Source organism: Octodon degus, unplaced genomic scaffold (assembly GCF_000260255.1).
Source record: "Octodon degus isolate 3935 unplaced genomic scaffold, OctDeg1.0 scaffold00192, whole genome shotgun sequence".
NCBI classification, from domain to species: Eukaryota; Metazoa; Chordata; class Mammalia; order Rodentia; family Octodontidae; genus Octodon; species Octodon degus.
In genome coordinates this window covers 1,415,246-1,430,507 of record NW_004524768.1, presented here as the reverse complement: position 1 = coordinate 1,430,507, position 15,262 = coordinate 1,415,246, and the positions used below count along the sequence as shown (strand labels likewise).

General features: G+C 54.7%; 1 protein-coding gene across 10 annotated transcripts in view; it reads left to right on the top strand.

Moving 5' to 3' along the window:
* Sema4d (semaphorin 4D) overlaps positions 1 to 15,262 on the top strand; it is a 126,292-nt gene that overhangs the window by 95,256 nt on the left and 15,774 nt on the right. For all 10 annotated transcript variants that reach the window (XM_023704206.1, XM_023704205.1, XM_023704197.1 and 7 more), the window contains 9 exons: positions 2,724 to 2,817; positions 3,700 to 3,813; positions 4,684 to 4,835; positions 6,027 to 6,202; positions 6,309 to 6,465; positions 7,636 to 7,858; positions 8,606 to 8,721; positions 14,140 to 14,312; positions 14,392 to 14,435. In XM_023704206.1, the coding sequence (XP_023559974.1) occupies positions 2,724 to 2,817; positions 3,700 to 3,813; positions 4,684 to 4,835; positions 6,027 to 6,202; positions 6,309 to 6,465; positions 7,636 to 7,858; positions 8,606 to 8,721; positions 14,140 to 14,312; positions 14,392 to 14,435 (1,249 nt within the window). The remainder of the gene's footprint in view (positions 1 to 2,723; positions 2,818 to 3,699; positions 3,814 to 4,683; positions 4,836 to 6,026; positions 6,203 to 6,308; positions 6,466 to 7,635; positions 7,859 to 8,605; positions 8,722 to 14,139; positions 14,313 to 14,391; positions 14,436 to 15,262) is intronic.

Sequence of the window (15,262 nt, the reverse complement as noted above, 5' to 3'; positions counted from 1 at the left end):
CACAGTCCTAGCACCTTGCCAACACCTCCCTTCCACATGTTTGGTGAGGAAGGCCTGGCTGTGGTGGCCCAGGCCATGTGGCAGTCAGGCCTCCCCCCTCAGTGGGGTGTGTCCTTGGTTGGCACGCTGGCGGGTCTGGGAGGTCACCATTGGGTGCTGGCTCTTGGTGTGCGTGCAGTCACTGAGCTGCTCCCTGGGTCCATCTGCCCTGAACAGAGACAGGACCCCCACCAGCCCTCTCTGTGCCATATCCTTGGCCTTTCCCTGAGTGGCGACCTGCCTCCAGGTGCAGGTCCTTAAGAAGGCTCTTCCTCGATCCTGCAGCCTGATAGAGGGACATTAGCCTGTTGCATCTCTTTGTTTTAGGAGACATTTTCATTTAGAAAATCAGATAAGCAGTTTGAGGGCAGAGAGGGAAAAGTATTTTAATCACTTGGAGTGAGTGGAAATAAAACATGTTTTCCAGTGACTGTCCCTAGCCTTAATGTGAACCTGACACATCTAAAATATGTGCAGCAGCTGGCTCATCTGCTGGGATGTAGCAAGCCCCTCAGAGCATACCAGGGTCTTGGGCAGTGTCCAACCCGTGCTGTGCTCAGCGGGTAGGAATGGCATACAGTGTGGGTATGCTGGATGAGGAGTGAGTCACGTCCCATCCGGATGGCAGGGTGGTGCAAGCTTCCGTCCTGCCACCCAGAGAGCAGTTGCCAGCAGGTAACAGAAACCCTGCACCAGGGAAGATGCCTGTGGTATAAAGCTTGGTTTCTTAGAACCCTAAATCAGTAGGAATTAAGATGGATGGATGGATGGATGGATGGATGGATGGATGGATGGATGGATTTTCCAGGGTGGGTGTATATCTTGGTGGTAGCATCCTTGCCTAATGTCCAGGGGATCTCAGATTCCATCTCTAGTTAAAAAAAAAAAAATGGGTCAGAGAAATAAGATGAAGTATGAGCTCCTCAGAAACTGGTATAGGAATCTGGTCTTACATACACATATCTGAAGTGAGAGCCACAGTATGGGTTGGTCTAGCCAACTGGACCCACAGATACTGGCAATGACAGTTGCTGTGGGGTGGAAGCCCCAGGTTTCTGTAGTAAGACTGTCAGTCCTCAAAGGTAGATGTTTCTTTTTGTTTAAATGCAAGAAAAGCAAAGTACAGTTGTATCACAGACGCTCTGCACATCAAAGGATTTCCCAGCTGAAGTTTAGTTAATTGGAAACATAAAGCCCTGGCTTTCCATGGAGATGGCAGTGAGTGAGGCAGGGGTGTGTTTCATTTAAACCTAGACCTACAGCTTTTGAAGACTTCAGTAAAAATGTTCCGACCTGCAGAAAAGCCAGTCATTCCTGCGTCAGCTCAGAGTGCACGCTGGGGAGCACATGGTTGGTCTGTCTGTGCGTGTGGTGTGTACCAGCTGAACTATGACCCGTGCTGCCTGGACACCTTAAGTATGATGAGCTAGGCAGAGTGGTGCACACTAGTCTTGGCTTCTTGGGAAGCTGAGGCAGGAGGATTGCAACTTTGAACCCAGCTTGGACAACTTGGCCAGACTGTGTCTCAAAATCAAAAGGCATGACATTTTCCTGTATAACTAATTTCCCCATTGTGGCTAATAAAATAGCCAATAATTCCCAGGGTCATGCAGCCTCTGGTCCTCATACAGGTTTCCCCATTAGCTGCAGGCATCTTTTAGAGGTGTGATGTGGATCCTACCCTGTGAAGCACAGGGTCGCCTGCTCGTGTTTTCTAGCCTGACAGAGGACTCTAAATTGTTTGAGTGGACCTGCAATTGCTAGAGGCACAGGGTACAGCTGCCCAGGCAGCCTGGCTTTCTGGCCCCCACTGGTGAGGGCCTTCCCAGTGGGCTCCTCTCCATGGCTCTGACCCACCCACCCAGTGCACCATCCTCCTGCGCTCCAGACCATGAGAATGAACTGGGCCCTTGCTGTCACCTTCCCGCTGCTCCCTGGGTTTTCAGCGGGCTCATCCCCAGGGTGGTTCTTTCCTTGCTGGTTTTGCCTGTTTTCATCCCAGACACCCTTCCTGACATGTTTGTGCGTGTCTGTTGTATTTAAAGAGATGGAAACACCTACCTGTCGTTCTGCAAGTGTTCCCCCAATTCATCACTTGCTGTTTAGTTGTGCCCCATGTTACCCTCTAAGAGAACTTTACAGTGCTTTCATGTGATAATACATTGGCCCATTGTTTCTTCATGTTATTTTTGGTGTCCGAGTCTAGTGAAGAGAGCCTGTCCCCTGGTTGAAATACTGCCTGCGCCTTCTCCTGGTGCAGCTTGCTTTTGCTTTGCATATTCAGCTCATGGATCCATCTGGAGTATTTCAGTTGGAAGAGAGGGAGAGCTCCCTTGTTCCTGTTGTGCATTATCTGCTAGTCAAATAATGAGACTTGCTCATGAGACTCCTCATGTGGCTTCTGGGCCCTTGCTGAGGGCATCCTGTGTGGATCCTGACGCTCCTTACAACCCCCAGTCGTCAGCAGTACTGTGCCTATTCTGCAGATGAGTAGACAGAGGTCCTGAGTCCTGTGTAGTGTGGCCAAGGCCCAGATATATAGGCCTGAGTGGGACCCACGAGGCTCAAAGCCCATTTGCTTACTCGGTAAAAGGACCAAGCTCTCTCACAAATAATGAGCCTGCAGAATTCAGCGATATGGAGTCAGATGTTTTATGATGTATTTTCTTTCTGTTCAACTGTAGAACTTGACATCTTTTAAGTTTCTGGGGAAAAATGAAGATGGCAAGGGAAGGTGTCCCTTTGACCCGGCGCACAGCTATACATCTGTCATCGTGGGTGAGTCTGCTGCTCAGGCTCCTTCTCCCCTGAAGCTTCCGGCTGAGGTTGTGACCCAGACAGGACACTCAGCCCCAGTTCCATGTTCTGTGCGTAACCTGAGCCGTACTGCAGAATGCATATGTCCCTCTGTGCAGACGCATTAACAAGAGCTTTTGAACCACTGTCCGTTGGCACAACTGGCTGCTGCTGTGGTTGCTTAATGCCTGCACTGCTGCGCTGTCCCAGAGGAGGAGACGTTCCTGCGTGACAGTCAGATTAGCAAGAGAGCTACCTGCTGCCCTTGGGCACCTGAGGCTGGTGTGCCAGCCAGGAAACCTGCAGCCCCAGCAGTTTGCTTGGGACCTTTCAACCCAGGATGCTTCTAGTACTGCCCAGGGGCCACCAGGGGCCTTGGCAAGGGTCACCATCGTTCTTTCACAATCCAGACAGTGCTAGTGACTCCCAGGAGTCAGCACTGGGTCAGGAAAGAGGCTGTGTGAGCCGTTCATGCCCAGCGTGGCCTCCCATAGGTGGGTGAAGCTGTGCTCTGAGGTTTCATTAGGTCACGGTCACAAATGCTGCTTTGATAGACTCAGGGTAGTACCTGTTGTAACTTAGGAGCGTCCATATTTGCACCTGTTGTACTGGATGTGGGACATTCTTGCTTGCCTTATTGTCCTTTAACTTATAAAAGGCAGCTGAGTATGGCGTGGACAATTATCTACATACACAAGACAGGAAGTGAAGACATGCATCCCACAAGCCTGACAATTGTCCTCCCTTCCTACAGGGTAGGGGCAGGCCTGGGGATGGTATTAGACAGTAGTAGAGGACCATCCCGTCTGGGCGCCACAGCCCCAGGGCTGACTTCCTTTTCCTCTTTCATCCTGACTGCTGCAGATGGAGAGCTGTATTCTGGGACATCCTACAATTTTTTAGGAAGTGAACCCATCATCTCGAGAAACTCTTCCCACAGTCCCCTGAGAACGGAGTATGCGATCCCGTGGCTAAATGGTAAGGAGCACAGCCATCAGCAGAGGGCTTTGCACCCACGCACAGGTGTGGTTTTCTCCTTCATCCTTGCGCGGAGAAGGCCCCAAGTTCTAGTCCACCTGGGGCAGTGAAGGGTGCTTGTAGCACTTCCTCCTCAGGGGCCCAGGGGATCTGGGCTGACTGGTCTGGTTTGTTCTCTGCTAACAGAGCATTGTTTTAAGGCTGCTTTTACCCCTAACTCTGAAAATGGGTTTGGGAGACTTTTAATAAAAGTGGGACTCTGATGGTGCACAGGGGACTCAGAGTAATGAGATTGGGATTTGGTGCAGCTTCCCGTGTGATATTAAATTGCAGATTCATGCCCAGCCTCCAGCACCTGGGTAGGTGGGGCCAGGGCTCACTGTCCTGCAACACCAGGCCGCGCTGACTGCAGGCTGCTTGTGAGGCGTTTTCTTTTCAGTGCTGTTTTCTTTTCAGTTCTTTTCCACTCCAGTGGGCTCCCAGGGTTCTTCAGTGCCTCCTGCTCAGGGGTAGATCCTGTGCTGGAGTTGGGGCACAGCTGACTGCCCTTGATTGGGCAGCCAAGGGGGCTCAGGCACATACGCTGTGGTTGGAGTGCATCTGGGGCCCGTGTGGATCCCCGCAGCGCTTAGAGCGCCTTCCAGCCAGCTGACTCCCCTTCCCTGGGTGCTGTGGTGGACAAGGTCAACATCAGGGACGGCTCCCAGATCCTAGGAGGGCAGCATAGACAAATGGCGTTGTCTGGGCCCCGCGCCGTCACCATTCCCACACCGAGTCAGACTCTGCAACATCCTCACAGCACCATTCGCCAGCCTGCAACACCACAGGGTGTGGGCAGGGGTGGTGACCGTCTGGCGTGTCTCTTGGCAGAGCCAAGCTTTGTCTATGCCGACGTGATCCGAAGAAGCCCAGATGGCATGGAGGGTGAGGACGACAGGGTCTACTTCTTCTTCACGGAGGTGTCGGTGGAGTATGAGTTTGTTCTCAAGCTGATGATCCCGCGTATCGCCAGGGTGTGCAAGGTGATCCCCTGGAGAGGGCGGCGCTCCCACTTCCGTCAGAACCATCACTGTCTGCCCAGTGTGTACCCCCAGTGACAGGGTTTCCATTTCTTGGAATCTGGGGTTATTGGCACCCTGGATATAACCACCTGCCCTGCGGCTCTCAGGGCAGTCTGGTTTTGATGCCCATCCTCAGAGCTCCGCATGCCCACAGGTTCGTTGTTGTCTGCTGGACTTGGGGGCTCTGGAGTTGGAATCTCACAGTTGGGCTCCTCGGGGAGTCTAAGGGGGCACCTCAGCCAGAGCCAGAGGCGGGCAGTGGGCATCAGGACAGGAGGAAGAGGCACCACGGGGGACGCACAGCAGTGGTCACTGGCAGCTGCTTGGCTCGGGCATGGTGTGCGCTCTCTGGGGGTGCTTAGGTGCTGTGCTGTGTGGCCTTTTGAGTGGCAGTTGCTGCTTGAACACTGTCGTAGAAGCAGAAGTTTTGCAATTGCAGCACACCGGTGCTTAGACACTCCTCCCTCAGGGTCCACCCACAGTGCGGAAGGTACCCCAACATCTGTGTACCCCAACGTCTGCCCTTGCTTTATGGTAAAATAGATGGGCTGTAATAATGCACTGTAGAAAAGGTTAGGCGGATGTACTTTCTCTCTCAAGAGTCGCATAGTACTTCTGGACTACAAGGACGGGCTAGGTCTACACAACTGTAACTGCAGAGGGTGTTGCTACAGATGGGTGTTGCTGCAGATGCTGGTTCTGTGTCAGCCCCACAGCGAGGTGCCCTTTGGTGACCCCCACTGGTGACTGTCTCCAGCACCGGTGCATCAGGAGCTGCTGCAGGAGGGCCAGTGAGGTGAAGGAAGGAGAGGATGGGAAGTCTCCAGAAAGGACATCCCCAGGCCCCACAGTGGGCCCCTGAGGTGGGCTACAGCGCCTGCTGCTGCAGAGTGACCTGGCCTTAGGGCACATTGTCGGGGCACACTTGGGATTCTGGGGACCATCGGCAGCACAGATTATAGCTGTGAGGGCAGTGGCCCGGGAGGGCTGTTGTGGCCTTAACATCTCAGCTGTCCTCCTGAGTCTCTAGGGAGAGTCCTCCTGTCTGTCTTGTTTGTGTGCCAGGCTGTGTGTGGGACTAGGGACCTTTGCCCCACCGGGCCCTGAAGGGTGCCTGCCGGTCCCCTGCCATGTCCTCTCTTGGGCTTCCAGGGGGACCAGGGTGGCCTGAGGACTCTGCAAAAGAAGTGGACGTCCTTCCTAAAGGCCCGGCTGATCTGCTCCAGGCCGGACAGCGGTCTGGTCTTCAACGTGCTGCGGGATGTGTTTGTGCTGCGGGGCCCGGGCCTGAAGGAGCCTATATTCTATGCACTCTTCACCCCGCAGCTGTGAGTGCCCTCAGCGACAGGCGTGTGACCACGCGGGCAGGTGGATGGGTGGGCTGTACCCCCCTCCAACCACCGCCCTCCTCACTCATGTGGCCTCCATCCCCAGGAACAACGTGGGGCTGTCAGCAGTGTGCGCCTACAACCTGTCCACAGCAGAGGCCGTCTTCTCCCGCGGGAAGTACATGCAGAGCGCCACTGTGGAGCAGTCCCACACCAAGTGGGTGCGCTACAATGGCCCAGTGCCCACACCGAGGCCCGGAGCGGTGAGCAGGCTGGGCTGGGAGGGACGAGGGGCATTCTTTCTGTGCCAGGCCCAGCCACCTGCAGGTCTCTGTCTGTACCTGCCTGGCACCCACTAGTCCTCAGGTTAGCAGCAGGTTCCTCCTCCTCTGTCCCCTCCTTGTCCGCATATTGTGTCACAGCTCTTGCCACACACAGGCCAGACAGGAAAGAGAGCCACTGGCAGGCACCTCGGGTGAAACGTACATTGCATAATAGCTAGGGCGTTCGTTTCCCGTTTCCTGCGGAGAAACGCGATTTCCCAGCCAGCACTCTGCACACTCATAGGTCGCCCTGCCCACTCATCAGTAGCGGTCACATTTTTTTTCCCTCATGAAAATTATACATTTTAGGTAAGGGCAAGTTTCTACACCGACCTACCTGACCACTCATTTTTCCCCAAGAGGTGCAGGCTGGCACCTGGTGCTCAGACCCCCTCCCAGCTCCGGCAGCCTGCTGGGATCGCGCCCTAACCTGGCCCTCGTTCCTCCTATGCCTGCCTGGTTACTTGTAGTTGAGGATTTTGGTTTCTGCCCATCAGGAAACAAGCACAGGGAAAAGTCTCCTTCCTGTTCTTTAGTTTTTCTAGAGTTAAAATTGGGCTGTGTTTCAGCAGTGCTTACTGAATGCTTCTCTTCACATGGGAAAGCTTTTCAGTGATAAGTAGTTTTCAGTTTCAAAGACTTGGTGAGTCTTCTCATTTATAAACGCATAAAAGTTGATCCACTAATTGTGTATCGTAAAGCACAATTATATGCTACAGGTATGCTTTAATGCCATGTCCTCTCCTGAACATTGTGGTACATACCTGTAATTCCAGTTACTTGGGAGGCTAAGGCAGGAGGGTCATAGGTTCAAGGCCATCCTGGGCAACTTGGGCCATCTCAAAGTAAAAAATAAAAAGTGTAAGAGCTGTACAGCTCACAAGCGGAACACTAACCTAGAATGTGCAGGAGCCTGGGTTCAGTCTCTAAGGCCACAACATAAAGGAGTCCTCCCATTCTGGGGTAAGGCCACCTGACTGTCCACTGTTAGCGGCCTTTGAGGCGTTCCCTGTCCAGTGGTCCCCTGCTCAGCAGCTGTCGGGGTTCAGTGCTGCAAGGTGGCGCTGGGCTGTGGACATGCATGGTCACAGATGGTGCTTGGACCCATAGTGCATCAACAGTGAGGCGCGGGCAGCCAACTATACCAGCTCGCTAAGCCTACCTGACAAGACGCTGCAGTTCGTCAAAGACCACCCTCTGATGGACGACTCAGTCACCCCGATAGACAACAGGCCCAGGTTAATCAAAAGGGACGTGAACTACACACAGATTGTGGTGGACAGGACCCGGGCCCTGGACGGGACCATCTATGACGTCATTTTTGTCAGCACAGGTAGGTGCCAAGGGTGAGATAGTCACAGCATGTAAGGAATTGGGGAATCCACATAGCCTTTTGTGGGTGGGTCTGGCCTTTCCCTCCATGTGACCCATATATGACCATGTGAAAGGAAGTCCTCACAGCCCAGGCCACCAGAGCACCAGCCTACAGGTCCTGGTTCACAAGGCCTGTACCTACTGAGCTGGCTGTTGCCTGGGCTGGCTGGGCAGGGGGAGCAGCCAGCCTGGCCTTTGCTGACCGCCAGCAGGGGACCTTATCCCTACATGCCGTAAGGCTTGAGACCCAGCCCGCCCTGCCCTGCAGGGGACACCACCCCTCACCCTAGGCTGAGATGAGTGTTTCTAGGATGGGGCCCACAGCTGCCCTGGCCGCACCCCAGCTGACCTTTTGTGTGCCCTGCCCTGCCTGCCCACTAGGACCCTTCCAGGGATGACCCCTCTCCCACCCCACCATCAGGGCCACCACACCTGGGATCTGGGCCCTGGTGTCACTGTGTTGACTTTGAGAATAAAGGTTGTTGGATTCAGGAGCATATTCTTTTTAAGAGAATTAGAATAACCCACAACTTGTTTGCCATTGCTTATTTTGCCAAAGGCATTTATTTTTCCATTTTTCATGCGAAGTTGCCCCTTTCCTAAGCAGGCCGATGGGCATGTAGCAGGTTGTGCAGGCCACAGGGCTCGGCATCTTCCGTGGTGTGTCCTCTCGGGCTCCTCCCTGAGCCCAGCTTTGACCTTGCAGATCGAGGAGCTCTGCACAAAGCTGTGAACCTGGAGAGCGAGGTGCACATCATTGAGGAGACCCAGCTTTTCCAGGACTCTGAGCCAGTGCAGACTCTGCTGCTCTCCTCCAAGAAGGTAAAGAGACCCTGTAGTTGGCATGCAGCCAGCCCCTCAGGGGTTTTTCCTCTCTGGGATCTGAGGCGGGTTGGGCAGGGGCAGCTGCCCAGGCCTCTTGGGCCCAGGGCCAGAGGGTGGGTACTTGAGGCTGTGAGTGATGGACACCTCTGCCCACACCCGGCTCTGCCATGGAGGCTGCCTGTGGACTCTGAGCTTTGCATGCCCCCAAGAGGCACAAAATATTATTCTTTGGATTTTTTTCAGTGATTTAAAAATATAAAACCCCAGTGGGCATAGTGGCACACTCTGAGAGGCAAGAAGTGAAAAGAAAGAAAAAGGCCTGAGGAGTAACTCTGTGTAAAGCCCTGAGCTCAGTCCCCAGGACCACCATCCACTGTCAGCTGGTCATCCCCCCAGTGGGATGGCTGTAGCCATGGGGGTGCGGTGTGGCCTGATGGCTGCAGTTTTTGGTCGTCGTCATACCCTCAGTGGCCTAAGGAACTGGTGTTGCATTTGGGCTGGAGCAGGCAGTTGCATGGAACTGCAAACAGGGCTAAGCACAGCAGATGCCGGTGTCTGTGAGCAGGGTGACCGTCTGTCCTCTGGGAGAGGCTGCCTGATGAGGGGATGGGGGCAGCTGCTCACTTTGACCTGCTGAGCAGGTGAGCCCTGCACTACACCTGCTGTTACTGGCACTGCCTCTTTCACCTACACCACACTGTGGTGTGGCACAGTGCACCAGCCAGCCACTGGCAGGAGCCACCCATCTCACAGCCCTTGGGTGCTGCCTCCCTGGAGCTAGTGCCATGGACGGAGGAAGGGGCAGCAGGCAGGACCAGGGCTGACCTCCTGGGTATGTTTGTAAGCATCTCCCGGGGGTCCCTGATCCTCTTCCCTTTTATCTATGTCCACAAGCCTTTAGGAGCCTGGGGCTGGTTTTCAGACTGCTGCCCTCTGACCACCTTGCCTCTCAGCTGCTATCAAATATGCCTGCTCTCTGGGCTGGTGTTGCCTCTCAGTCTGCAGCACCTGAAGGCGCCTGGAGCTGGGCAGGGTGCCTTCGCCCTCTGGGGCTGCTGTGCTGCCCATTTGCCTCAGCCAGGCTGGTGCTGCTCCCAGAGAGTGGGCCATGGGAATTCATCCGAGTGAGTTCAGGACCCTGCCTTTCAGCTTCCGGGGCATGTGATGCTCACCCCCAAAGGCAGACAGTAGGCCCCGTGATGGCTGGTGTCTAGATGTCCCCCGAAGTCCAACACAGTCATAGGTGGGGCTTTTTTCATAAGTGGCTGGATTTAGAGTGTGTGGTGCTGGGACTGATTCACGGTGCAGTGCTGGGACCACATCGGTCCCCTGATCAGTTCGGCTTTGCCCTAATCCCCAATCCGTTATACAGAGCACAATGGGCATAAACGAGCTGCTGAGGCCCCTTGTTGCTTTGCTACCTTCTACCCACCTGATTCTCCCGTCCCCACTGAAGCTGCTGCAGGGAGACCTGGCCCTGCTGCAGTGACTAGCTCATAGGCAGTTTGCCTGCGTTGGGTCCCCACCACCTCCTCAACCAGGCCAGGAGTTTCCATGCCCAGCGGTGCTGGCATGGCAGTGGAATTGCTGATCAGTGCCCCCCCACTCCATACTGGCATCCTCAGGTATGGAAAGCTGGTGGCCAGCCCCCCCATCAGGCCCTTCAGTCAGGAGGGGACCAGTGCCTGACCCCTCCCCCTTCTGTACAGCTGGGGCAGCTGTTTCACTGGCAGCTCCACCCCTCCAGTCCCTTTTGAAATGGCCTCAAGCACACTGAGCGTGTCTGCAGCCACTGTACTACCCATCCTCAAAAACTTGGTCATTTTCTTGCACTGAAACTGTCCCATAGACTGCACTTCCCATCTCTTCCCTGGATGACACTGGGCACTCCAAGCATGTGGAGGCGAACTACGCTTGTTCTTTGTGCTGGCTCCTTTCTCCTCCCATGATTTCTGCGGGCTTCCTCCATGGCGCAACGTGTGTCAGGCTGTCTTTTGAGAGGCTGGGTGGTGCTCCATTTTATGATGGACCACATCGTCTCTGCACTCCCCGTGGTTTTAGACCTCTCTCGTGAACTGGGGCTGATACGCTGTGGGCCTGGGTGTAGGGCTGCGGCCTCCAGGTTGCTCTCTGTGCACATTGGGCAGGTGTGCCTTGCAAGGCCCTCTTCGGGCCCCCGGACCAGGATGTGTCTGTTGTCAGACGCCCTTCACTAGCCAGGGCAGGGTGTGCCACTGGCACTGAGAGGGGAGCTTTGCCGACTTTCCCCCACATGCATGCCCTTTGCCACTGTCCCTTGGGCCGCACACACGCAGGGGCCAGCAGAGACAGGACCTGGGGAAGGAGGGGTCCTCAGCACACCTCACTGCTACTGGGTACTGTCCACCAGGCACTGGCGCTTTTGCTTGAGTTTAGTTTGTATTTTTGTCAGTACTGTTTGCTGTACCTCGTGATCACCTTCATTGGCAGGGAGTTGGCAGAGATGTGCACTCTGTGTCGTGACACTTTGTCCATCTCCACCACCAAGTGTTTGAAGTCTGTCTGTCTGTCTGTCTGTCTGTCTGTCTGTCTGTCTCTGTCTATCTGTTGGGTAAAGGGTCTTGCTACCCAGCTCAGAGTTATAGTAATCCTCCTGTCTCAGCCTCGTCAGCGCTAGGATTATAGGTGTGCATCACCGCGCCTGGTCTCCATGGCCCACGTGGCACAGCCAAGGCAGGGCCCATACAGCATGTGCTAAGGGGGACAAAACCCAGGTCCTTGTGCTTGCCAGGCAGATACTTAGACCATCGAGCTATCTTTCCAGCCCTGACCAAGTGTTTTTATTCACCTTGTTCAGTTTTTCATTTTGAAGTAGTTTATGATTTGCAGAAGACTGTCAAGGATGGCACGGAGGTTCTTGTGCTCCCCCACCACCACCCCGCCGCCTCATGTGCCCAGTTACCCAAACCCTGCACAGGTGCCACAGTGCATTGGGGCGTCACGGCTCCTCCACAGGTCCCTGTCTCCAGCTGGGCAGGCCTAGGGAGACCCAGTCTGCTCTTTCATGATGTCTAGTGGGTCCTCTTGACTGTTTAGGGGCATGGCTTGGGGAGGACACCCTAGGGGAGCCACCTGGGGCATGGCACCTTGGTGCCCTCGACTCGTGCCCCACACGTGGCTCTGTCTGGCCACCCCAAATGAGTTGTGCCCCACCTCCAGCAGGCAGTCAGGGAGTGTGTGGGTCTGTGGGCCAGTCTAGGACAGCTGTTCTCTCTCGGGAGAGCAGATGCTGAGATAGGAGGTGTTGTCATCCCTCGTGTCCTAACCTGCCGTTTCACATTTGCAGTTCTACTGGTCTCCAATTAAAAATATTTGGGAAAAAAAAATTGCTTGTGCACTAAAATGTGTGGACTCTTCTTGTCACTAGTCCCTAGATAGTGCAGCCTTGTAGTGTTCTGAGTAGTCCAGAGGTGATTTAAAGTCTCCTGAGGATGTGCTTAGATCATATGCAAATCTGCAGTTTTATATAAAGGACTTTGGTACCTGTGGGGGCGGTGTCCAGGAGCCAGTTCCCTGCGGATCACTGGTTCCGTCCTTTGTTTTTATTTTTTGTCTTCATAAACAGAATCTCACTATGTAGTTCATGGCTGGCCTCAGACTTGCAGCCATCTCCTGCCTCAGCCTCTTGAGTGCTAGGATTACAGGCATGTGCCACTGCACTTAGTCCATGTCCCCTCATTCACTAATTTTTGCATCCCTAGTAGGCCTTGCCAGCCACAGGTCTTGCAAATGTCCTAGGAGGCTCTGCTGCCCTCCCGTCCTCTCCCCTTTCCCTTCCCTCTTCCCCTCCCCTCCTCTCTTCTCCTCTCCTCCCCCTCCCTTCCCCTCCTCTCCTCCCTCTTCCTTCTCCTCCTCTCCTCCTCCTCCCTCCCCTCCCCTTTCCCTCCCTTTCCTTCCCCTCCATTCTCTTCCCTTTCCCTTCCCGCCCCTTCCATGTTTGTTTGTTGGAAGCCACATGGTGGCACTTGGTCGTAATGGCTTGACTTCAACATGCTCCCCTGGAGCCACTGGGGAGAAGCAGGGCTGAATGTCCTGGAGAAGAGGGAGGGTCACAGTCTCCTAGGATGGTCCCTCTCTCCCCATAGCCTGCCCACGGCCACCACTTCTCCCCTGCACAGTGACCACACTGCTTTACAGGTATCCCTAGCAGGACACAGCTTTGCCTTTGCCCTAGGAGGTACTTTTGCACCTCCATTAGTCACATGATTCCCTGCACTGAGCCTGGGGATTGTCCTGTGTCCCTGTTTACATTGTGAGCATTGGCCATGTCCGCCCAAGTCTCCATAGGACGCGGCTGCCTTTCCTGCTGTCTGTTGATGTCACCGTTTCCATCCTTGTGGGAACCCTTTCCGCATGCATCTGTTCTCACTCCGGCAGGGCATTGCACTGGGAACTGGTGATACACGGTGGCGAGCTCCAGACATTCTGAGGCAGGTGTGGGATGCTCTGACTGGTGCAGCCTGAACTCATGTGTATCTGGGGTCTCTCATGTCAGCCCAAAGGTTTTCTGGGGTGAGAAACTCCCACCTCGGGGCAGAGCAGGTGCTGAGTACAGCTCTAATGTTCATTGGTAAAAACCCACCTCTGCCCAGTGTCCAGGTCTCTGCCAGAGGCCAAGGACCAGGAAGAGGGAGCGTCGGGTTTGCTCTTGCTTGGAACGTGGCTGCAGAGGTTGACCTGGGCTCCTCCTACATAACTAGATGTGTGCAGAGCAGTGTCAGTCTTTCTGTTTTGTTTAACTTTTTTTCCATATTGGGGGGTTGAACCCAAGGCCTTCATCCTGAACCCTTCTTAGTTTTTCAGGCAAGGTCTCTTCTGAGCCCAGGCTGGGCTGGTGTCATCCTTCTCTAGGGGAGTCAGTAGCAGGCTGCTTGTCCTTTGCACCACTTAGATAGGCATGCCCTGGCCAGCTGGGTGCTGGATGCGTGTGGTGACACAGGCTGGCAACACAGCACTAGTGATGCAGGCTGGTGCTACAGGCCTTGTCCAAAGATGTCTCACTCATACAGGGGTGAGAACAGCCTTCAGAGGCTGCGTCGTCCGGCTCCTGGCTGCCACGAATGCTGTCTTCCTCCAACAGGGCAAGGCAGGGCCTTCCACTCCATAGGTGGCCACCCAGAGGCCATGAGAACAGACTCCTCCCAGGAAGCCTTGAGCTCAGGGCTAGCTTTGCCAGCAGGTGGGACCCAGAGGCAAGGGGAAGCAGATGGGAGGGAGACGTCACCCCCCTGCTTTGTCGTACAAGGCTGCTGTGTCTGCAGACCCACCGGCCTTACTCTAGCTCCAGTTGGGGGTGCCCCACTCCCCACAGCACCTCAGCTTGGAGTCCAGACCATGGTGACAGCCCTGCCTGTTCTCCTCTCTTCCCGTGCACAGGGCAGGAGGTTTGTCTATGCAGGCTCCAACTCAGGTGTGGTGCAGGCCCCGCTGGCCTTCTGTGGGAAGCACAGCAGCTGCCAAGACTGCATACTGGCTCGGGACCCGTACTGTGCCTGGAGCCCAACCGAGGCTGCCTGCGTCATCGTGTACCAGGCCGAGGGCACCAGCAGGTATGGGCGAGGCGCGCTGCCTGAAGGGCCCCACATGGGTACAGGCCAGGAACTGGTAACCATGCTGATTGTTTTGCAGGGCATGGATTCAGGAGATGAGTGGCGACACATCCTCATGCCCGGGTGAGTGTATTCCTCACCCCAGTCCTGAGAATTGGCAACTCTCAGAAACATTTCGTGCGCTGCTGTGGTGCTATGCTTGTGTGCCGCGTTTCTTTTCTCTGCTTAAAACAGAGGTCAGGCTTTGCACAGCAGGCTGGGGTCTCGCTGCCGCTTTGATTACAGAAAGAGCACCTGAAGCCACACAGGGTGTATGGTGGACTAGAAAGCACTCTGTCCAAACAGTCCTCTTCTTGGTTCTATTTAGCTTTGGGTTCAAAGCCCGTTAGGAATGTGAAGAAAGGAGACCTGAGTCAAGTCAAGCACCCCTAACCCCCAAACCACAAATGTAAAGCCTGTGAGTGCAGTACGATGTCTCAAGTGGAAAATTCCATAGCGTGGAACTTCGTTATCTGCTCAGAATGACTTCAAATGTTGTACACGATTATCTTCAGGCTGTATGTATAGGATGCCCATGAAACATAAATGAAATATTCCAAAATCTGAAAAACATCTGAAGTCCAAAATGCCTATCCCACACATTTGGATAAAAGGCCGGCAGCTTCCCACAGGAGCCCCACTCCCTGTGGGGGAGCAGCTGTGGGGGAACAGCTCAGTGACCCACAGTGGGTGGAGCAGGGCCAGGAGTCCTGTGCACCTTGCTAGTGTGTCAGGGAAGGGGTGGCCTCAACTCCAGGACTCCTTTGCCTTCTGAGCTGACACCAGTCACCAGATGAAAGAAGGGTAGAGCAGGGCGCCCAGTCGCCCAGTGCCCCAAAAGCCAGCCTTCCGCACAGCCACTAGCAAAGTGTTTAGTGTTGGACTGAAGCCACGCCGCCAGCCACAGAGTA